Here is a 20680-nt window from a genome sequence, read left to right as displayed (position 1 = left end):
TTTTGGAGTCAATCACATTCAAGATGGCCACCACAGCAAACACAAAAAGGGCTAAAACTCAAACAATTTTACAGATATTGAGCTAAAACATGGCGTGATAGTAGCTCGGAGGCATGCCCCACTCAAACTCCAACCACTACACTTTGGGTAACATCTTTGATTAAAACGTTGGAATTAACTGTTGGAATCAATCATGATGTCAACAAGATAAATATTTCATGAATCGCTGGACAGATCTTAATGAAGCTTCAGAAAGTAATCATTGGATAAACATCTACAACTGGTTGACATTGTCAACCCATTTCAAGATGGCTACTACAGCTAATCTGTGTTTGCTAAAGCAAAAATGGTTATAACCTACTCAAAGTTACAGATACTGAGGTAAAGTTGACGTGGTAGTAGCTGAGAGTCATCATTAACACATACTCTGGATGTGGCGTCCATCTTCAATTAAAACTCATGAAAAGAGTCTGGGCAATAATTTCTTTTAAAAAATGCCAGGCCTTTAATTAGGAAGGACATTTGCTTTGTTGTTGTGTAAGTAAATGAGGTCGCAGTAAACTCGTAGAAATATTTAAAAGCTACTTTACAGATAAGTGCTCTTTCATCAAGTATTTCTTCCTGGAAAATTGAAGATGTCACACTTGATTCAGGTGAAGTTGTCAATTTTCTCTTCAAAAAGAACAACATCAGTTGATTGGAAGGAGTTAAGTGATTCAGCTCTGACAGAAGGTTTGATAGCTGTAGTTTACAGAGGATGAACCAATTTGGAAGAGTGACAATTAGGCAAAGAGAGGACTCCCTTCTGTTGTCACTCACTCTTTATGGTAGCACGCCGCCCTGTAACCGCTGCCGGTGCGTCGAGACGCGCCACGACAGTCGTCTATTGTCTGAAGAGTATGTGCCAGTCAGTTTATGACATGCTGGCTGGAGCTAATCTGGAAGTGCCAGCAAAAATAAAGATTGGATTTTTGAAGACAGAATTACTGCACATCATAATGTGTCTGCAATTTAGCTGATTCTCTTTCTAAGCCGAAGCCAAACACAATGACTGAGCAGATGTTGGAGGAGTTATGGCACATTTCTGGACATATTGTTACACTGAGGCTCAAACATGTCACATTCCAATTACTGGGTTGTCTCACACAGGAAAATATGAGACTTTAGCTCAAGTCAAACTTAAATCTGTATTTTATTTTGTCACCTTCCTTCTCTAGCAGAGAGTAACTCTGTCAACATGGTTTGTAATGAAGATGAGCCACATCAGTTGATGTGGATGTTTTTTGTTTGCTCGATTTTTCTTAATTAAAGCGTTAGACACTTCTTGGATGCCTCTGAGGGTTTTACACCACTGGATGTGTCTTTTTCGTAGTTTTCCCATGTTTTTAATTTGATCTTTTCCACGTCTGTTGATACAGTTGCTTCATCCCTTCAACTCTGGCAAACAAGCCAATTTTGTTTGGCAAAAACGATATTTGTAAGAGCAAAACGTGCGGAAATGTCAACATCAGACGTCCTGAAACCAAACTCCACAACCTGTTAAATTAAGGGTCCCCAAATGACAGGCTGCGGTCCAGATCTGTACCCAAATTAAGTCCTCTCTGGACCCAGATAGATTATTAAATTTACTTGCATGCTTTTTCTCATATTAATGGCGTTTTAGTGGCACAGCTTTCAGAAACATTACAGTATTTTCCTGCCTCCTCTCTGTGAGTCTTTCTCTCTGCAGCAAGAGGTCGACCCGCTGAGAGGCTGAGAAAACAGCACCTGAGTGAAGAAAATCAGTGCAGATCTCACTGAAATACAAAAACATAGAAGAAACTTTTATCCAGACAGGACAGAATTTTCTTCCTGTGGAGAGTTTAAAAGCTGAATCTGAACTGACAGCACCCAAACTCTGTCTGACAGATCCTCCAGAGTCCTGATAGACACTGACTGTCCCCCGAATCACCAAGGTAACCTGTTTTTATGACAAATAAACAAATAGTCAATATAAAAACCTTTTGAGTTAAAGGTTTTTAAAGTGCATGATATAAAATGATTTGATTCTTGTTTTATTCCTTTTAGTAAAATCAAATTAGTGCTTAAAAGACAGAGCTTTGAAAAGATATGTCAAATACAGCATTTGCTTGTTTTCATCTTTTCTCTCATTTCACCTCTACCAGAGGCCTAGATAAATGTTTCTTTAAGCGGACCTCAATGAGTCATTATTAAAAACCACTGTGTTAAATAATGGGATTTGCCCAGAAAATCCTAAAAGCTTAAAATCGAAGCATCTGGACTGCTTTTAGCTAAAATCAAAAAACTCTCTGGATGGGAAGGAAATCAGCTTCAACTACAGTATAGAAGCCAAGTTGCTTTGTTTTGAAACTTTTACCTTTTGACAAACAATTTTCCTATAAATGCCATTTATTTTATTTTTTGAGGGCTATAGACATATTCAAAAATCATGTAATAAACAAAGTAATGCAGCAAACCATCTCAAATGCAAAAAGAGAACTTAAGATATTCACCAATTTAATTTGAAATTGACATAAACATGAAAATGGTTGCAGGATATTTTCTGATCAGTAATTAGTCAGAGTGGCTGGAAGTAGCAGCACAGCATGAATATCCTCTAAAAGGCATGTGCACTGCAGGATTCAGTGATGTTGAATGAGGTCTCAGTCTTCAAACTGAAACAATGTGGACTGAACAAATATAAGATTTAAATAATTAAACTATTTGTTTTATTTTCAGGTAAATTAAGATTCTTCCTCTTTTGATTGCAAAAGTTAGTTTGGAATTTCACCCATTTCAAAATATAAAAATTAAAGACTCAGCATCCTTTGCAGGAATGCTTATCGCCTGACGCCTTTCATGCTAATAACGTCTTGTGTCGAGAAATGATGGAGTCGTAGTCAAATCTTGAGAATAACTTTATGCAGTTTCATGCAACGTCTTGCATAAACTCGTATAATTCGTTAGTCCTTGGAGTATGTGTTGTGAACAACTATCAGCTCCTACCTCCCCAAGTGATAGCCATTTCTGTGTTTCTTAAGGTTGTTAATAACAACATTTTATACACAGTTTTTGCTTGACGAGTTAGTACTTAGAGTACAAGTTGGGGATCAGTCTCAGCTACTAACACAGCAAATTTTACCTCAGTGTCTATAAAACTGACTAACTTACAGCCATTTTTGTGTTTGCTAAGATTGTTTTGTTGTAGCCATATTGAATTGGGTTGACTCCAAAAGTTAATCAGTTCTAGATGTCAACCCATTGATTGCTTTCTGAAAGTTTCATTAAAATTTATTCTGTGGTATATTTTTACAGTTTTGCTAATGGTACAGACAAAAAACCCACACACTCTCCCTTCACCTTTTGCAGGAGGCAATAATAAACCAAAAGGTTGTGCCAAATAATCAAACTAAATAATTTAATGGATTTAAAGTGATTCAGGCAAAAAAAAATATGAAAGCTTTATCTTTAATATTTCTAAATAAATTGATAAACTGGCATAGAGGCAATCTGTAAAACACAATCCCCTTTAACACTCTCTGCACTATGTGATGGCAGGTCACACAGGGTTTCCATGGTTTTCATGTTTGCTCCATCGAGGAGTAACACACACACTAATGCAAAGAAAATGTCAAGATGTGGCCTTCTTCCTCCATGCAGCTGATCCTTTCAGACAGGATCTCAGTAAATTGTAGCAGGAGGTTGATGAAACCCGACCGGCTCTAATTCATTCAGCCTCAGCGGGGAAGAGCCAGAAAATGTCACCAAACTCTTCCCACAACAACAAAAAGACGCTCTCCGAGGCACGCTTCCAAACCCTGTCACAAAGTCGAGCGTGACGCCCGTTGTGTACATGAATGTACGCCTCCCCTCCTGCCTCTGTCTTAAGATAGCAACCTGAAAATAGCTCAGTAAAGCCAGGCGGCGAGCTGCAACAAATCTGTAAAAATATGTTATTTTTAAAATGAGATCGAAATAATTAAAGGCCTAGGATTCCTTGAAAGAATGCATATTGCTTGTTGCCTTTCATGACAGAGTTTTAATTCAAGATGGCAACCACAGCCACATCTTGCATCAGGCTGATTTATAGCCGGTTTTGTATTGGCTAATGTTAATTAGCTGTTATGGCAATTTAGACTGTTTCATTCAATTCCTTCAGTGGTTGATGAGATATTTTGCTAACACAGACAAATGAACAGACACGCAAACACAAACAAAACCATCATCGCTCTGCCTTCAGTGGCAGGCGAAAACAATCTTAAAGATTAGCTCCTTTTTTCTTTGGTTCACACATCAAAACAACTTGCCAAGAGGAAGTTTGACTGTATTATCAAATTCCTCCTGCAAGGGACTCATCAAACATACAGTAGCCTGTGTAAGAGAGTGATATTCGTCACGCCTCGGGCTGCCGGTATGAATGAACAGCAGATAAGGGCGTGTAGCTCATTAACTCAATTACATTGTTCAATTCTGCCGTCTGCCAATGTGTTACACAAATGGGATTGAATTTCCTTGTAGATATGAACTCATTTTAATTGACACGCGCGCCAAGGGAGAGTAACTTTACTGTAAATATAGAGAGGGGAGGATCTGCTCCACCAACACGAGCCAGATGAGCCCCACAGCAGGAGCTTCGTCAATAAATCTGTCCTTTCAGAATGCCTGTCAATTGGTGGAAAAACAAGCAGAAAACAGCTCTCTCAGCGTGGAAAACCAGTGTAGTAAGCACTCGTCAATCCTGCCCCGCTGTTCGTTCCTGAGAGCAAAAGTCATAATGACATTCCAGTATCCACCCGGCTGAGAAATAAAGAGTCTACAGAAGAACCAGAGATAGGAACAGCAAAAAGAAGCAGTTTTTGATGAAATGCATATCCCTCGCCACCTTTCATCCTAGTGTTTCAGACTAAAATAATTTTATCTTGAGTTGTAGACATTTTTGTCAAACTTTGAAAACAACGTGATGTCACAGCCAGTGTATTTGTTATGAACAACTCTCAGCTACTACCACACCAAGTTTTAGCTCAGTGTACAGTATGTTAAGTTGACTGAGTTATAGCTAGTTTTGTGTTAGATGGCAGCCATCTTGAATTGGACTGACTCCAAAGGTTAATCAGGTGTAAATGTCATCCTAATGATTACGTTTTGAAAGTTTCAGTAAAATCTGTTTCGTGATTCATGAGATATTTTGCTGACAATACAGGCAAATACAGTCAAAAACACTGCTTTGTCTTCGACTTCAGTGGCGGGCAATAAAGCAGGCATGCATGTGTGTGTGTGTGCATTCTGCTCGTGAATAATGGACACAAAGTCAGCTGAGATATGAGCTGGTTCAGAGCCAAGTTGTGCAACTAGTTGTGGAGGAGACAGCAACAATTTGCCGACACCAACATCTCTTAATAAAGTAAGTGATTAATTTGAGCTGTGTCATTTTCCCAGGGTCCCTCCACCACTCCTTCAGAGAGGGCTTGAGAAGCGCTTTAATTACTCAGCACTCTGCCAGTGGAGTGCCGCTAGTTGGACACCACCTTATGGAATCAAATATATTGGAAAATGTTCCGTATCACTATGTGCATGCAGAAGCAGGAACAATGTGCGAGCGGCATGGTGTATCTGTATGCAGCGTCTGCTCTTCTTAACACAACTCTGCCTGGAAGTCAACAGCTTGGCTCGCTGAAGTATTTTTGTTTAAGTAAAGACCAGAGGGCCTTGAAAATGTGTGAAGACGTGTGTGTGCATATGTGGTTGTGGTGGTAGCGGGGGGGGCTTCTGTTCGTGTATTCCTGCATAAATATACACTTGTGTTTTGTGCATTTGTTAGCAACTGTTTACATGTTTCTCTGAGCACATCTCCTAGAATCCCTATAAATGGGACTATATTCAAGGATTCAAGGATTCAAGGAGACTTTATTGTCATTCGCATCACATGTGGTACATGAGGTGGAACAAAATTGTGAACCACGGTCCCAGCTTACATCTATATTGTGTGTTGATGTACAGTTAGAAACTTGCATGTTCACTGAACATAAAGCAAGTTTGCAACTGAAAGGCAGACGGATGGACTGTCAGAGTGTGTGTGTGTGTGTGTGTGTGCAGGCATGCCTGGTGGGGTGTGAGGAAACAAAGTGAAGGAGAGTGAATCAAATCGAGGTGTGACTGTGTGTTTTAAGGCACGCTGCTTGTATCTGTGCGTGGTGTAGCAGCTTCTCATGCAGGAATAAGCAGCTTATAGAACAAACATATTCTTTTTTAAGTAAATCTCATTCATTTTAATTAGCTGTATATATTTTCCCCCCAACACCTGGATTGAGTGTAATTCCATTTGTATATGTAAGGGCTGCTGAGCAGAGCCGAAGAAATGTCTCGGGTGGAGGTTATTTTGCCACTGCTGCCTCACATTTCCATAATGTCTTGTTTTTGATTGTGTCGCGTGCCTAAGAAGGATATCAGAGGCAAATATGCATGCCCTTCATTTTCCTATTGCATGCTCTACGTAGCATGCCATGCCTCATTCTTTTCACCTTTTTTTTCTTGTAGGTTTTTTTATTTCTCCCTCATTCCCCATGCTGTTTCTTTTCATTTCCTCTCTGGTCTCTGCACCCCATCATTAGAGAGTGTTCTTATTTTTTTCTTCCCGTCCCTTTCCGCCTCCATCTCCCTGCCCTCCTGCACCCTTACTGTATGCTTTTTTTTTTGTTCACATGCTTGCTTCTGTCTCCCTCAACCTCCCCTCCTTTCCTTGGTAATCAGCTTATCCTATGTGTGTCCAAGCCTCTGTGTCTGCGTTCCTCCTCTCTTTGTTTCCAATTCATTCAGCAGGGAGATTAGAGATGCCTATTTGGTGCCTTTGTCTTCAACCAGCGCAGCAGCGCTGAGTTACATCGTGTGGCGATGGCCCCATCATCAAAATGCACATTCCCTCATCTCATGCTCAACATACCTCGATCTTTGTCAAAACGGCCCGGTCCAGATTAAAAGCACAGCCTTGCACTTCAGCAGCAAGCAGTGTGGTTTTAAAGCTTCTTCGTCCATAACAGATGCTGACTAATTGATCGGATGACCTTAAATAATACTTAACCTTCTTCTCACTGGAACTCTCTGTTCTGGGTCTTACTTATTAAAATGCAACCAGCACAGCCCTAATAAGGGTTTTCAAGAACAGTAAATTCAGACTGAGGTGAGTATGAATACAGCAGCTGTAGCAGGTTTCGTGTTTCACTTTTGCTGCAACAAATTAGAAAGATTTGGGAATTTTCAGGGAACGTTCGATAACATTTGTCTCACCAACCTGTTTTCGTATTTTGGTTGTTAATCTCTGTTTAATCCTTTTGATTTGTTAGAAGTAAAATACGATTTTTAATTAAATTTTGTCAGTCTTCTTTGAGTTGATCATAAATATAGGAACTTTTGGCTCTATTTATAGGGTCTCTTTGAGGTCTCTGATCAATAGGCAGCACAATGAGGCTCATTTTCTCACAACTTTTACAAGGTTTGACCAAAACAGCTGCAACTTTGTCTCTCCTCAGCAAAATATGATCTTAGTCTAAATCTCTGGCATGAAAGGCGGCGGGCGATATGCATTCCTTCAAGAAATGCTGAGCCTTGAATTTTCAGATTGAATTTTCCCAAATTTACTGAAGACTTAAAGGCTTGAACAAAAGCCAAAATATTTCTTTACATAGCAGCTGTTACTGGAAACAAAGAATGTTTCAGTTCTGTGAAAACTCAAGGATAGCAGAATAAGGCAAAATTATTTCTCTATTCACTGAAAGACTAGCTTTTTTGAAAATCTGTTCACTGCTTAAGACAAGAAAAGATGGGAGCAGCAGATCTCAGAGGGATGTCATGCATGCTGTGAGTCAGAACCACTGTAGGCACTAGATAAAATAAAAGTATTCCAACTATGAAGACAGTTGTATCAAGTGAGCACCTGCCTAGGATGTGGCATTCATGTAGAAACACAATCATACGGAATAAAAGCACTCGAGATAAACTTGAAATGAACAAAGCAGATTATAGGAGCAGAAAAAGAGTCTGATATCCACAGTGGGTTTGAAAATAGGATATCTTTGTAGATATCTTAAAGACACTCGTTGCAATGTCATGAAAACTAGACTGTCTACTTTTTTTGTTTTTTTAAAATGTAAGAAACAAAGTCTGAACTTTTCTTTTCTTTTATTAAAATTAAAACTACCACATGTGTTTGTTTATCTACAGAAACAGACAAAGTCATGAATGAAAATAGGTCAAATGTTAAACCTTACTGGTCTAAATGTAGTTTAGGAAGAGCTGAGTTTGTTGGAAGGATCGCTTGATGCCAGCTACTTCTTCATGACAGATTTCTTACTCAGTCTTCCTCTTGTCTTTCTCGTCTAGCAGCAATTTTACTCCTATATTTACACTTAAACAATTTCTCCAATATTCTACAAAACAGATAATAGCAACAAAAAAACCGCCATATTTGGCCATTATTAGTTTAATAATGTGACTCAAGCTTCCATGTGATTTTCAGCAGATTCAACCAAGTGCTTTGTTTACATTGAGTGCATACCCACATTTCAGATCTGGCTATCAATATATCTGGAAAACTACTGGAGTAAACTCTTGCCAACTGCACCATTTGATATAGTCCAGGATAACTGTTTTATGATTGATTTTGTAGTGTGCAGTGAGTACCTTTAATAGACTTGAAAAGTTTTCAGTACAATCAGGATCACTAAAGTAAAGTCCACTGTGTGTTCACATCTTGCCAACAATGCAGAAAAATCTCTCACTTCACTCTATATCTGGACACTCAGATTATTGTACCAAACTCGATTTTCATCATTTGCTCACTTCTATCCCTTTTCTAAAGCATTTAGCTTCAAACTGCAGAAAAAAAAAATCCACACATCATCAGTTTTGTTACCTTTCAGAAAAGACTCAGAAAAGACAACCTTTTCCACTTCAGCGAATAGTAAATGTCGACTCTGTAGAGCCAGGTCTAATGATCCTGCACCCATCAGTTGTTCTTGTGGACAATGCTGCCTTATAACTAACTGCCGTTGTAGTGGCTGCATTAAAAAAAAAAACAATACAATTACAATGCAGTCATAAGTGATGATGAAAACCCATACACTTAATGCCTGGTATTGTAGAGGCATCTCAGTAATGCAGAATGCACTTTAATAGCAGATGCATATTGGAAGTATGAGACTTTTAGCAGAGCGGTGAGATGCAATTCTCAGGCATAAAGAGCTCAGCAGTGCAGCAGGACCATAAATGAATTCCACCGAGCTGCTGTGTTTCGACGGGGAAACTTTAATAATGATGCAATGACTTCCAAACTGAAGCCATATCTCAGTACACAATAAAACTCACAAGTAAAACAATAAATGCATTCTATGTTTAGGAGACAATATTCAGCTCTGCTTCAGTACAATATTATACTGTGAGAATGGATTTCTTTCAGATTTAAAGCTGAAACTTTGCAATCGCTTTAATCGGCCTGACATCATAAAAGTGCGGAAACTGCAAACACCCAACAGCCGTTTGATGTTATGCTACTGATGGTGGGACTGGCTACACAAGCCAGATGTTTGTAGCAGCCTTTTTATGCCAGAGTTTTACATTAAAATCATTTCAAGATGAAAAATGATGGAGTTATAGCCTTGTAAATGACTGTGTGCACAATCTCATGTGATATTGCAAGATCTTGTGAGATGATATAGCACTCAGAGTATATGTTGAGGATGACTACCTGCCTGTACGGCACCAAATTTTAGCTCAATATCTGTAAACTGGACTAAGTTATAGTTATGTTTGTGTCCTCTTAAAATGGTGTAATTCTCCAAAAGTTAAATTGTTGATGCTCATTTTCTGATAGTTTCATCAAAAATCTATCCAGTGATTCATGGGGTATTTTGCTAACAGACAAACAGGATTGATACCAACAGTAACTGCCAACATTTTAAGAAAAATGTTGCGTAATGTGGTGTGCTCAGGCTGTATATTGGAAGGATGCTCACCTACTACCACACCAAATTTTGGATCAATGTCTGTAAAACTGACTGAGTTGTAGCCATTATTGTGTTTGGCAGCAGGTGATGATAAAAAGCAAGTATTATAGGTGATGAAAACAAAATCAAATGTAAACACATGTTTTGTGAAGATTTATTTTCATGCATTCATTGCTTATGATGGTTTAAAATGCCTAGAGACATGCATCAATACACTTTCCCAGTTCTGTAGATGGCTGCTCCATTAGAGGCTCAATAACTGTCTTTCCAGTGAGTGGACAGTAATATCGTCCACAGAAACCGGACTGCAGAAAGTCCTCAACAGCACACAGGTGAGTTAAAAAAGCTTTATGGTTGTGGTATCGGTGATAAGATGTCCCCACGGACACACTCTCTTTCTATGAGCTGAAGTGATGGCATCATCAAAACCAGGCAATAAACAAGAGCAACCTCTGCCGCTTCATTGGTGGAGCACCGGCGCTCAGGGGGGAAACCCTCAGCACTCAGACTCAATCAATACAAAACGCTGCACTCCACCGCCATGCACTCACATCCACCAGCACCCCGTCATATAGTTGGCGTTTAATACAGAGCACTGATAGGCTCCAGCAAACACATGCACCTTACCAGGAAGCCCTTTGGTATGACCGTCCATGCATCAGTGACAGGAAGGGTGATTTCCATCTCAGCAACAAGCAATTAAAATACTCCACTGAGAATTTGAGCAAATAGAATGTGGTATTTGGTGAGGATTTAAAAGTGAGTAACCTGATCAAAGAAAAAGCCAACTAAGTGCAATCAGGATTCTTGTTGTTGGAAATTAGGTGATTTAATGTATTTCAAAGCTGGCATTGTTATTTAGCTTCTGGGTTAAAAGCTGTCAGCTTTCTAAATGTGGGACCCCCCCCCCCCCTTTTTTTTTATAACCCTTACTTACTGCAGCTTGATTTGTCTTCTAATAGTACCTGAGAGGAAGAAGAGTCTGTTAACATTTTGCAAAATCTCAAGAGCCCTTCTCTCTTACTGTCTCTAACTGGCATTTGCTGTTATTATGATGGCAAAATTGATCTGTTCTGATGTAATCTCACATTGCCTGAGTGGGTTTGGGTTGATGTGAGCTTCCTCAAATTGATGAGGTCTAATGGAGTCTTCTTTGGGCACTCTTGATACCTCTAAGATCTGACTGCACTGATGTGCAACAGGATTTTAATTCTGCTTAATTTAACATCATATTACTTATCGACACTTGTGCCTTTTTGAGCTTTGTTTCTGTAGCTGTTTTTTTTTCTTTTAACACATATGTAATGTCTCAGCGTGTCTGTAAATCTATGACCATAGCATGAAAAAACACTTTGGAGGGCATAATGTGTGATGCCAATCATCCCAAGGGTTCCAGTGCTCATGACTGGGACTTTGTTAGAAGTTTAATCAATCAGCCACAGCACGTTAATTAATCGGCATGATAAACACAGGAGAAATAATTGGGGTTTTTTGCCAGATGTGAATCCGTTGCAATCCAGTGTCAACCAATCAGGATTAAATTTGTAATCATGGAGCTGATCTGGATGACAGAACACTTACAGAATCAAGGAGGAACAAAAACACGAGACAATGGAAGCAATGTGGCTTTGGATGTAAAATGCTGATAGCAAACAGATGGTTTGTGTACTTTCAATGTTTAAAAGGTACTCATTGCAAAGTATGAAATCAAGCATAAAAAATGAATGATATTAAATAGTGTAGTTTGAAAGAATTTACTCCAGTAGTTCTCCAGATATATTAATATGCAATTCAGAAATGTAGGTATGCACTCAATCTAAACAAAGCACTCAGTTGAATCTGCCAGAAATCATGTGGAAGTTTGAGTCACATGACTGACCTACAGTAAGATGGTCATAGTCTGTGTAGGAAAACAAATATTGTAAAACTGGACAAGAATCGAATCTCAGAGAAGACATTTAGGTGGAAACACAAGAGTGAATCTGCAGCTAAAGAAAGAGAAGGAATAAATTCAAAAAAATTCTCACTTTTTTTTATAAGGACAGATTAACTATTGAAATGAGAATAAAGTTATTTTGTTTCTTTTCTTTGACTGGTCTTCATGTCTTTGCAATGAGTGCTTTTAATTGTATCTAAAGAGTGTTTGGATTATTATCAGCCTTAATAACAGAAATCTAGGGTCTACTTTAGAATATGCTTTTGTCTTCCTTTTTAAGAAAAACAAAACAAAATCAAATAATTGGGCTTCTCCCCCGATGTTTCTAAACTAATGAGAGGAATCAGATTTTCCAGTGCAACAGCAGATTTCATTACCTTAACCTACTCTGACAGAACTGATAAGCCCACGCTCCAGTCAGACCAGCTAACCAGAATCTGAAACAAATGGAGGAGCACTACAGCCACTAAATAGCCAGCACTGAGAAGAAAAATCAGTAGTTTAGTCCTATGCCACTGGAGCCAAATGGAAAAATAGCTTAGCCTCTTATTAATGTCACAGTGGCTAGGCGGTAATTCCCCCAGGCTCTGTGTACCTCGGCTTGTTAATGAGTCACTGCTTATCAGTCAGCCTTGTTAACAGGCAGAGGCCTCTCATCCAAACCGCCTACTGCTATTGTGTGCTAGCTGTACTGCGTATTAGCCAAATATGCCCCCATCTTGGCACACAGGAAGTCAACAGCAAACAACGGCAGTGCACACAGGAAGTGGGCTTCGAGCCAATGAGAAAGAGTCGGTCCAGGGGGGGAAAGGAACCCATTTTGTTGCAGGATAAAGTGAACCGCTGGCAGACACACAGAGTCCCCCTGCCTGCAAATCTTAGCCCGCTAACAACTGGTCCAAACAGCTTCCATCCTTTAATCTTTATTCATTACTGGCCTCAGCTGGAAGCATCGGGATTCAGTCAATGCTTCCGACGAGTAGAACTCGCAGAGTAAATAAACAATTAGGCATGTTTCTTGTCACAAAAGCAAAGATCCTACTGGGGTCTGAGATTTGAGGCTGCTGTGGATTTGAGGGCCAGGTGGTTGATGGGAGGTCACAGCACGTGGCTCTACTTGTTGTCAACTGAGTGCTCAGACAGACAGACCCCGTGCTCTCCACCAAAACCCCTGGGTAATTGGGTCAATATTACAGAACCAGGGCGCAGCCGGCCAGTTGCATGGCTAATCTGGTGCCCTTCTGAGAGGCACTTTCCATCCACGGCGCATGGCTGCACATCCAGCTGTGGAAATGGATATGTCAAACAGCATGCAATTAGCGCCTCCTCGATTCGTTCACTTGCTCTAAGAAAGCCTGAAAGATTCAGGAAAAAAAAAACGCTAATGCTGTCCTTTCCATGACTTGATAAAGATGAGATAGTGACAAGAGACTTGGGAGTTCAGGGATGGTCAGGAGTTTAAACAGTCGTGACACATTGCTGTAAAATAACCCTGTAATTTATCAGAGAAGCTTTGTTTGTTTGTCTTTCCATTTTTATTTGATGCAAAAAGACAGAGTCCAGATAGCTTTAATTTACCAAGCACTCTCAGTCCAGCAGTAATGGGCTGTCCTGTTCTTTGATGGCTTATTTGCTTGAACATTGATTTGCTGAGCTCATCATTTTTCCTCTCTGATACATAACGTTGAATTATTTATGCTAAGTAGACCCTCTTCTATTCCAGGCCCTTCTTGCATGGACTTCTCCATTATGACAAGCCATTATCCGACTACTCAACCTCCCTAATCCATCTTCTACTTAGCGGCTTTGCTGCAGTGTCACAACAACACCAAAAAGACGGATCGAAGAAAGATGTGAGCGATGGACCTGTGCCGCAGCCAACACTTTTTACGCTCAAAGTTCAACATGACTGCTTGGGTATTACTCACATGTCAACCGCAAGAATGCAAGATTTACATAAGTGTATATTTTCAGCATTGTTTTGTTTTGTGTTGTTTAATGAGAGCCGACTGCCTTACGGTAAAGTCTGTCATTTGTCGCTTTTTCTTCTGTTGGGGACACCAAGAGAAATTCCACTACTGACTAAAAACAAATGGTGTGTTTTGTTTATGATTAAAATTTTTTTCAACAGTAGATTGTGACTGATTATATGACCACAATTCTGAAAAATATTGTGTAAAATGTAAAATCAAACTTCATAAATCCCTATTTTATTCACAATGGAACATAGTAAACATGTTAAATGCTGAAATTGTAACATTTTTTGGAAAAAAAATATGATTTTGGATTTATAACAACACATCTCAAAAAGTTGTTTATTACTGTGAAGCATCTATTTTTCTTTTAACAACAGCCTGTAGACATCCAGTAACGGAGGAAACCAGTTTCTAGAGGTTTTTTTTGAGGGGGATGTTGTTTCATTCTTGTCTGATGTAGGATTCTAGCTGTTCAACAGCCATGGGTCTTCTTTGCTGGATTTTTTTTTTGCTGAATGGGAGCATATGTTGTTTTAAAACCTGTATATATTTCTGCAATGATGGTCCCTTTTCAGATAGGTAAGTTGCCCATACCATCAGAGAGGCTGGATTTTGAACTGTGCCCCGATAATAGGCTGGAAAATCAATCTCCTCTTTAGAACAGAGGATGTGGTTTCCAAAAACAATTTTAAACTTGGATTCATCTGACAACAGAAGAGTTTTTCTCTTTGCCTCAGTCCCTTTTAAATGAACTTTGGTCCAGAGAAAACAGCAGTGTTTCTAGATAGTGTTCATATATGGCTTCTTCTTTGCCTGATAGAGCTTTAGGCAGCATTTGTTGAACTGTGTTTACAGACAATGATCTGTGGAAGTGTTCCTGAGCCCATGAAGTGATGTCCAGAACAGAACCAGACCTATTTGTAATGCAGCCCCATTTGAGGGCCTGAAGACCCATTCATTATTGACTTTCAGCTTTGACCTTTGAATTTATTGATTTCCCCAGATTCTTGAAGTGTTTTATGATATTATGAACTGTAGATGATGGGATATTCAGTCTTCCCAATGCCTTTGATGAACATCATTCTGAATGTGTTTCACTATTTTTAGACACAGTTTAGACAAATAATTTAAGAAAGAAACTAAAATAAATGCTGATGAGGCAGCAAAACCCAACTACAACAAAAACCCAAAATGCAGCAAGACAGGAACCAGACAGCACATGTAAGCCAGCGAACTGAGGAAATGATCAGACTTTAAAGCTGAGGGTAATTAGGGGAAGTGGGCACAGGTGAGTGATTACAAACTAGGAGCAGGTGGAGATGGGCGTGGCAGGAAAACAAGTGACTGACTGAGGAGAAGTGAATGATGACAGAAACACAAGACTAAAACAATGAAAACAATACCAAACATGAAAACAATAACCCCAAATACAAAAGAAACCTCAAAGAATAACCAAAACAAAGCTCAAATCCTGACATGTCCATCTTTATTTCACAGAAATTCAGCCTCTCTAAAATGCTTTTTATTACTCAATCCTCTCACTGACCTGTTGCCAATTAACCAAATTAGATGCAAAATGCTCCTCCAGCTGTTTCTTATTTGTGTCACTTACTTTTACAGCCTTTTCTTGCTGCTATCCAAACTTTTTTAAGATGTGTTGCTGAGATCAAATTCATTTTTTTAACAATTATTACAATTTCTGACTTTAAATATTTGGTATATTTATTTTGTTCCACTGTGAATAAAATCTGAGTGTATGAGATTTGAAAATCATTGCTTTTTGTTTTTATTTACATTGTCCACAACATCCCAACTTCTTTGGAAACGGTGTTGTGAAGTAGATGTAATGAATGATATTGATAGGGTTATTTAATTGAGGTTTAACAAAAAGAATCATCCCAAAAGAACCTATAACTCAGTCCACAAAGAGCATAATAAGGCGCTGTTAAGTCAGCCCTCTATCCCTCATTCCCCTTTCAATTTCACTCTTTGACGTGTTTTCTCATCTCTTAAATGCTGTCAGGCGTCTCAGGCTTAATTACTCTCTTTGACTGACATGATAATGTAAAACAGTGCTTAGGTGAAACCAAAGCAAGAATTGGTCATGCATGGTCAGGCCTCCCTGTGGGCACACCTTAATCAAATGTGACACGCTTCTGAATGAGAGCCAAAATCATTTTTGGACCCAAATAATGAACCGCTACCTGGGTTTCAATGATGAGCTACACGGCCTGGGTCAGCATCCTGACAAGAATTTCATGTTTCATCATCAGCGACTCGGTCTGTGAGTGGTTTGTCCTTTTCTCCCGTTAAACAGCTTTCTCCAATTTGAATTTTTCTAAGCTGTGGCCTCATCCCAGATTTAACATCGCTTTTCACATTGACTGACCAATAGCAAAACACCATGACATTTCTTTCCCTTTCTGCATTTCATCCATAAATGCACTTAAACTCAGTGCCTCATTAAAAGTGAAGTACAAATAATTGCTTATACGGATAGACAACATCAAAGAACAGTAAATGATAGTGTGTGGGCTTGCATCTGTAGACTCACACATTTATTCAAGCATATGATTGCACAAATAGCGTGGATAAGCACAAGTGAACACAATAGGCCTCAGAGATTGTATATATTCCAAATGCAAATCAGAATATGTCTGTTAGAAGGTTTCTTGCCTTCTAAATTGGCTCACACTTCTGTGCCAAAGACTGTCTGCAATTAAACCCCAACTGTATTGAGAAAATGGCAACACGGATTCTACCTGTGTCAATCAATTTTCTATGGCTTGGGAGCCAATCATGATACACCACTTTGTCTCTGGTACAAGTTGCCCTCTAAAGGTTGTATTACTGGCAGCCAGTCACTTGAGAGTTATGTAATTGGGAAGCATACTGGACAGTGTATTCCTGCTCACTTGGTACTCACACCAGGGATGATATCATTACAAAGTGCTTCTCTCATCAAATCCTCTCTTACCATCCACTTCGGTTACAGTTTTAGTCATGACGAGTGTTCTGTATCTGCACCGCTATGCGCGGACGTGTGCTTGGATGCAATCCGAGAAGATGATCACCCCTTATCAGCAGGTGGAATAGAACAGGCTAGAACTTTATTTTGATAGAGACGATACAGTTTAACATTTCCACAGAATGATACGGATGTGCTGTACAGACTTTACAGCTAATTTTCAACTCCTGTCCTTAGTTGGGCTTTTACATAAACAGCATAATCAGCACAGTTATAATTACGTAACCAACAAGCTAAAACAATAAAATGCTGAGTCAGCACAAAAAGTTTTAAATAATAAACATGCTAAAGCTACACAAACAAACATTCCAGAAAACCAATTAAATACAACACCTTACCAAACAAATATAGCAGCATCAGGACATGAATACAAGTGATTTCTTTAGGTAATATAAATATATTTCAGAGCGGCCGCACTGTGAAAAGGATTTGAACTGTATTAAATGTTACTCATAAAGAATATTTATATTTTATTCAAGTGTTTTAGCTAGTAAATGTAATTTTCTTTTTTTTTTAGTAAACTGCATTCAAAACTTTTGATGAAAATTCAACCAAAGATATTGGTTGTGAACAGCAACAGTTTCCTGTTTCACAAACATTTTAGCAAAAATATGAAGAAATTCCTGGATATAATTGTTAATGAGTAGGTAAATGTTCAAATGCTATCTTGTATGTAATTTGATTTTTAAAGTTTTTTACACCTTAATTCAAATAATTACATATTAGCTAGCACAAATGTCTATTTTATTTAGTCTGTTTAAGCAGACTAGTTATAATTTTACAAACTACTTTTTCTTTTCTTTCTTTGAATTTACCTAACAGAGCCGAGCGACACCTAATTTGGAATTTACCTAACTGGATTAACTAAAATGACTTGACAATTTTTTTTAAAGTTACAAGAATAAAAAACTAATGAGACGTAATCTGGTTTATCTGAGTATAAAAATGAGAAATTTCTTTGTGTATAAGTTGGTTGAAATTTAACTCATTTCTATTTAAATGTGATTGAGCTGGTGTATTTGTTCATTTTAGCTGTCACACCAATTTTAATGGGTAAATTTCTACAGTTTTTTTTACAGTGTAGCCCTTAATGGGGAAGACAGACTGTCCAAGAGTAGTTATTCGATGTTTTGCAGTTTCCAGGCTCCTGGTTCCTCTACCGTGATCATATCTTTGGATGTATCTTGAAAGACGTTCAGGGGCTAGACTTTGTAAGCATTTGAAAATTAATTTGAGAAAACAAAGATGAGGTGAACATCAAAGGAAGAATGCCAGACACTGCCTGCTTCGTGCTTTCTCGTGTGAATGTCTTTGTGTCTGAGTGTGGAGAAAGCGAAGCTTTGGGGAAACTGTGTCACTCTTGGACCTGTAACGTGTGCGTGCTGAGCCTTGGGCCCACGTGAAAGTCACACACATTCCTCAAAAACAACAGAAATTCCACTGAGGGAGGTGGGAGCGTCCCATGTGCTTAATAATGCTTCTCTGCTTGCCTTTTCATAATACAGTGAATAAGAAGAACAACAAAAAAAAAAGCCTCAAGTCAACAGAGAGAGCAGCGCCACCGGAGACAGAAAGGGAGGGTCAGGGAGGTCAGGGGCCCTGGGAGAGACACTGAGAGATAAATGAAGAGGAATAGATGTGCTTACCATTGAAAATGTTGCTGTGAACCGCAGCTGTGAATAGTACAGTCAATAAGCTGACGATCCATAGTGCGGAGGGGGCTGATGGGAAGGCCATGGTGGGGGCGCACGGATCCGCCTGGCTCACTGAATGCTCAGGAGGGCAGATGAGCTCCGAAGTGTCACCTGCAGGGAAAACAATGGAGAGCTAAAGAAAACAAGCCGGGCAGGCCAACTGACCACTAATTGCATCCCCCGCCACTGAATAAATGCTCGGCCCACCCATTCCTCACGCGCTGCTCAGGGGGGTTTCATCGATCTGCTTGTGTCTTATCCAGTGGCGGTTCTAGGGGGTGGCACAGAGTGGCAGCTGCTGCTGCTGTAAAAATATATGTTGCCACCCGAGATACCATCATATTTATAGGCTAGTTAATATATTTTGTATGTTTTGTACAATGCATAGAGACACTAACATTTGTCACACCCCTCTTAAATTTCAAAATGGTTTCACCCACCAACTGGTCCACGAAAATTTCACATTTGTGCAGACCAAGACCAGCTAACTACTGAGGCTTTTTTTAACCCTGAAGCACAACTTTAGTCAGTTCTGAAAGTTTCTAAGACTCATACAAACTGGCAAATCTGGAACAAAAAAAAAGAAAGAAAAAAATCACCAGAAAAACATGTCAAATTTATTTACATTTTTCAAAAGAAAAATGACCCAAGGACCGAGCCAACCCTGGGTAGTTTTAACTCAGCAGGGTTGGGTTATCGGTTTGACCCTGGCCTGGGTTCAGTTTTGACAAAAAAATTGGTTTAAATTACTTATTTGTTGAACAACCCAAAATGTGGGTTATTTGATAATTACTTGTTTTTTCTTACACGTTGTTTTTACCTTTTTACTTTTACTTATTGCACCCTTAAAGCAGAGATCCAGTTAGGTCTGATTTGATGAACTTCTTGCTTAAAATGGGGGATTGTGAAGAACCAACACAGCTCATCTCCATCCAAACCAAACCTTTGACCCAGTATTTAATTAAACCAACCAAACCTGTGATCCAACAACTTTCACCCAGTTGATCAAAATAACCCAGCAGTTTTTAGTGTGTAATTCTGTGTAATTTATAGGTATAGAGAAATAACCTAAGTACACAAATTCAAGTCTAAAGGCAAACTTTTCCTGCAGCAATAAACTCTGCAGCCCCTGCTGGAATCTCGTGCCCCACCTTTGCCACCCCAAGAAATATCTCGATCCGCCACTGGTCATAACAAACAGAGAGGGCACAGAGGCGTGTGTGTGTGTGTGTGTGATGAAGCCAAGCAGCAAGAGAGGATGGAGATAGTGGAGAGTACCTGGTGTAATGAGGAGGAGGCGGAGGATTGTTTTCTCTTATTACTGTTAATTTATTATTTCACTTTAATAAGCTGCGCGCGAGAGAAACGGGTGTTTTGGACAGCTCATAAGCGAGCTCCCCACTAACTCACACTAATTAAAAAATAAGGCAGAGGAGCATTACAGCAGTTGGAAACAAAACAGAGGGGGGAAAAAAAGTGAAAACAAGACTCAGAAAAACATAACGGCAGCGGAGGGAGACGCACCTGCCGCCCGCTGAGAATACACCGTGCGCTCCTCTGCACAACACTGGAGACTGATTTTGAGCACAAAAGCAGCTCCGGCTCTCTCATGGACACACACGCACGCGCGCGCATTCTCTTCCTCGCATTTCTGAAAATAGCTGCGCAGAGGTGAGCCCTCTGTCCATCTGTGACTGTAGTTTTGCCAGCGTGACGGGCGCGCATTTTTGGGGCGGGGACGGAGGGTGGGGTTGTGTGTCTATATGTGTGGGTGTGTGTGTAAATCATTGCGGAGCAAGCACAGCATACCATCAGTGGGTCAGAAACGAGAAGCGGGCAGGGTAGCGCGAAAAAATGTGCGCATATGTGGATGTATGTGATGACGCGTGTGTACGCTCAGTATGTTCCCGAGGAAGCTGAAGCTGCTGCGCCTCAGTCGGCCGCGCTCTCTCCCTCTTTCTCGCTCTGGCCTGAAGACAAACGGGTATAAATAACCAAAGAAGGCAGAGCCGAGCAGAGCTGGAAGAGACCCAGAATAACTGTAACCCCTC

At 39.7% G+C, this 20680-nt stretch overlaps 1 protein-coding gene across 1 annotated transcript in view; it reads right to left on the bottom strand.

The window, feature by feature from the left end:
- Positions 1 to 20680, bottom strand: part of cadm3 (cell adhesion molecule 3) — a 116206-nt gene that overhangs the window by 94890 nt on the left and 636 nt on the right. Inside the window, exon 2 of the mRNA XM_037981910.1 lies at positions 18582 to 18740. Within this exon, the coding sequence (XP_037837838.1) occupies positions 18582 to 18672 (91 nt within the window). The 5' untranslated portion in view covers positions 18673 to 18740. The remainder of the gene's footprint in view (positions 1 to 18581; positions 18741 to 20680) is intronic.

Source organism: Kryptolebias marmoratus, linkage group LG20 (assembly GCF_001649575.2).
Source record: "Kryptolebias marmoratus isolate JLee-2015 linkage group LG20, ASM164957v2, whole genome shotgun sequence".
In the NCBI taxonomy this organism is placed as follows: Eukaryota; Metazoa; Chordata; class Actinopteri; order Cyprinodontiformes; family Rivulidae; genus Kryptolebias; species Kryptolebias marmoratus.
The sequence above is the reverse complement of the archived record's forward strand: the minus strand, read 5'-3'. Positions and strand labels throughout refer to the sequence as shown.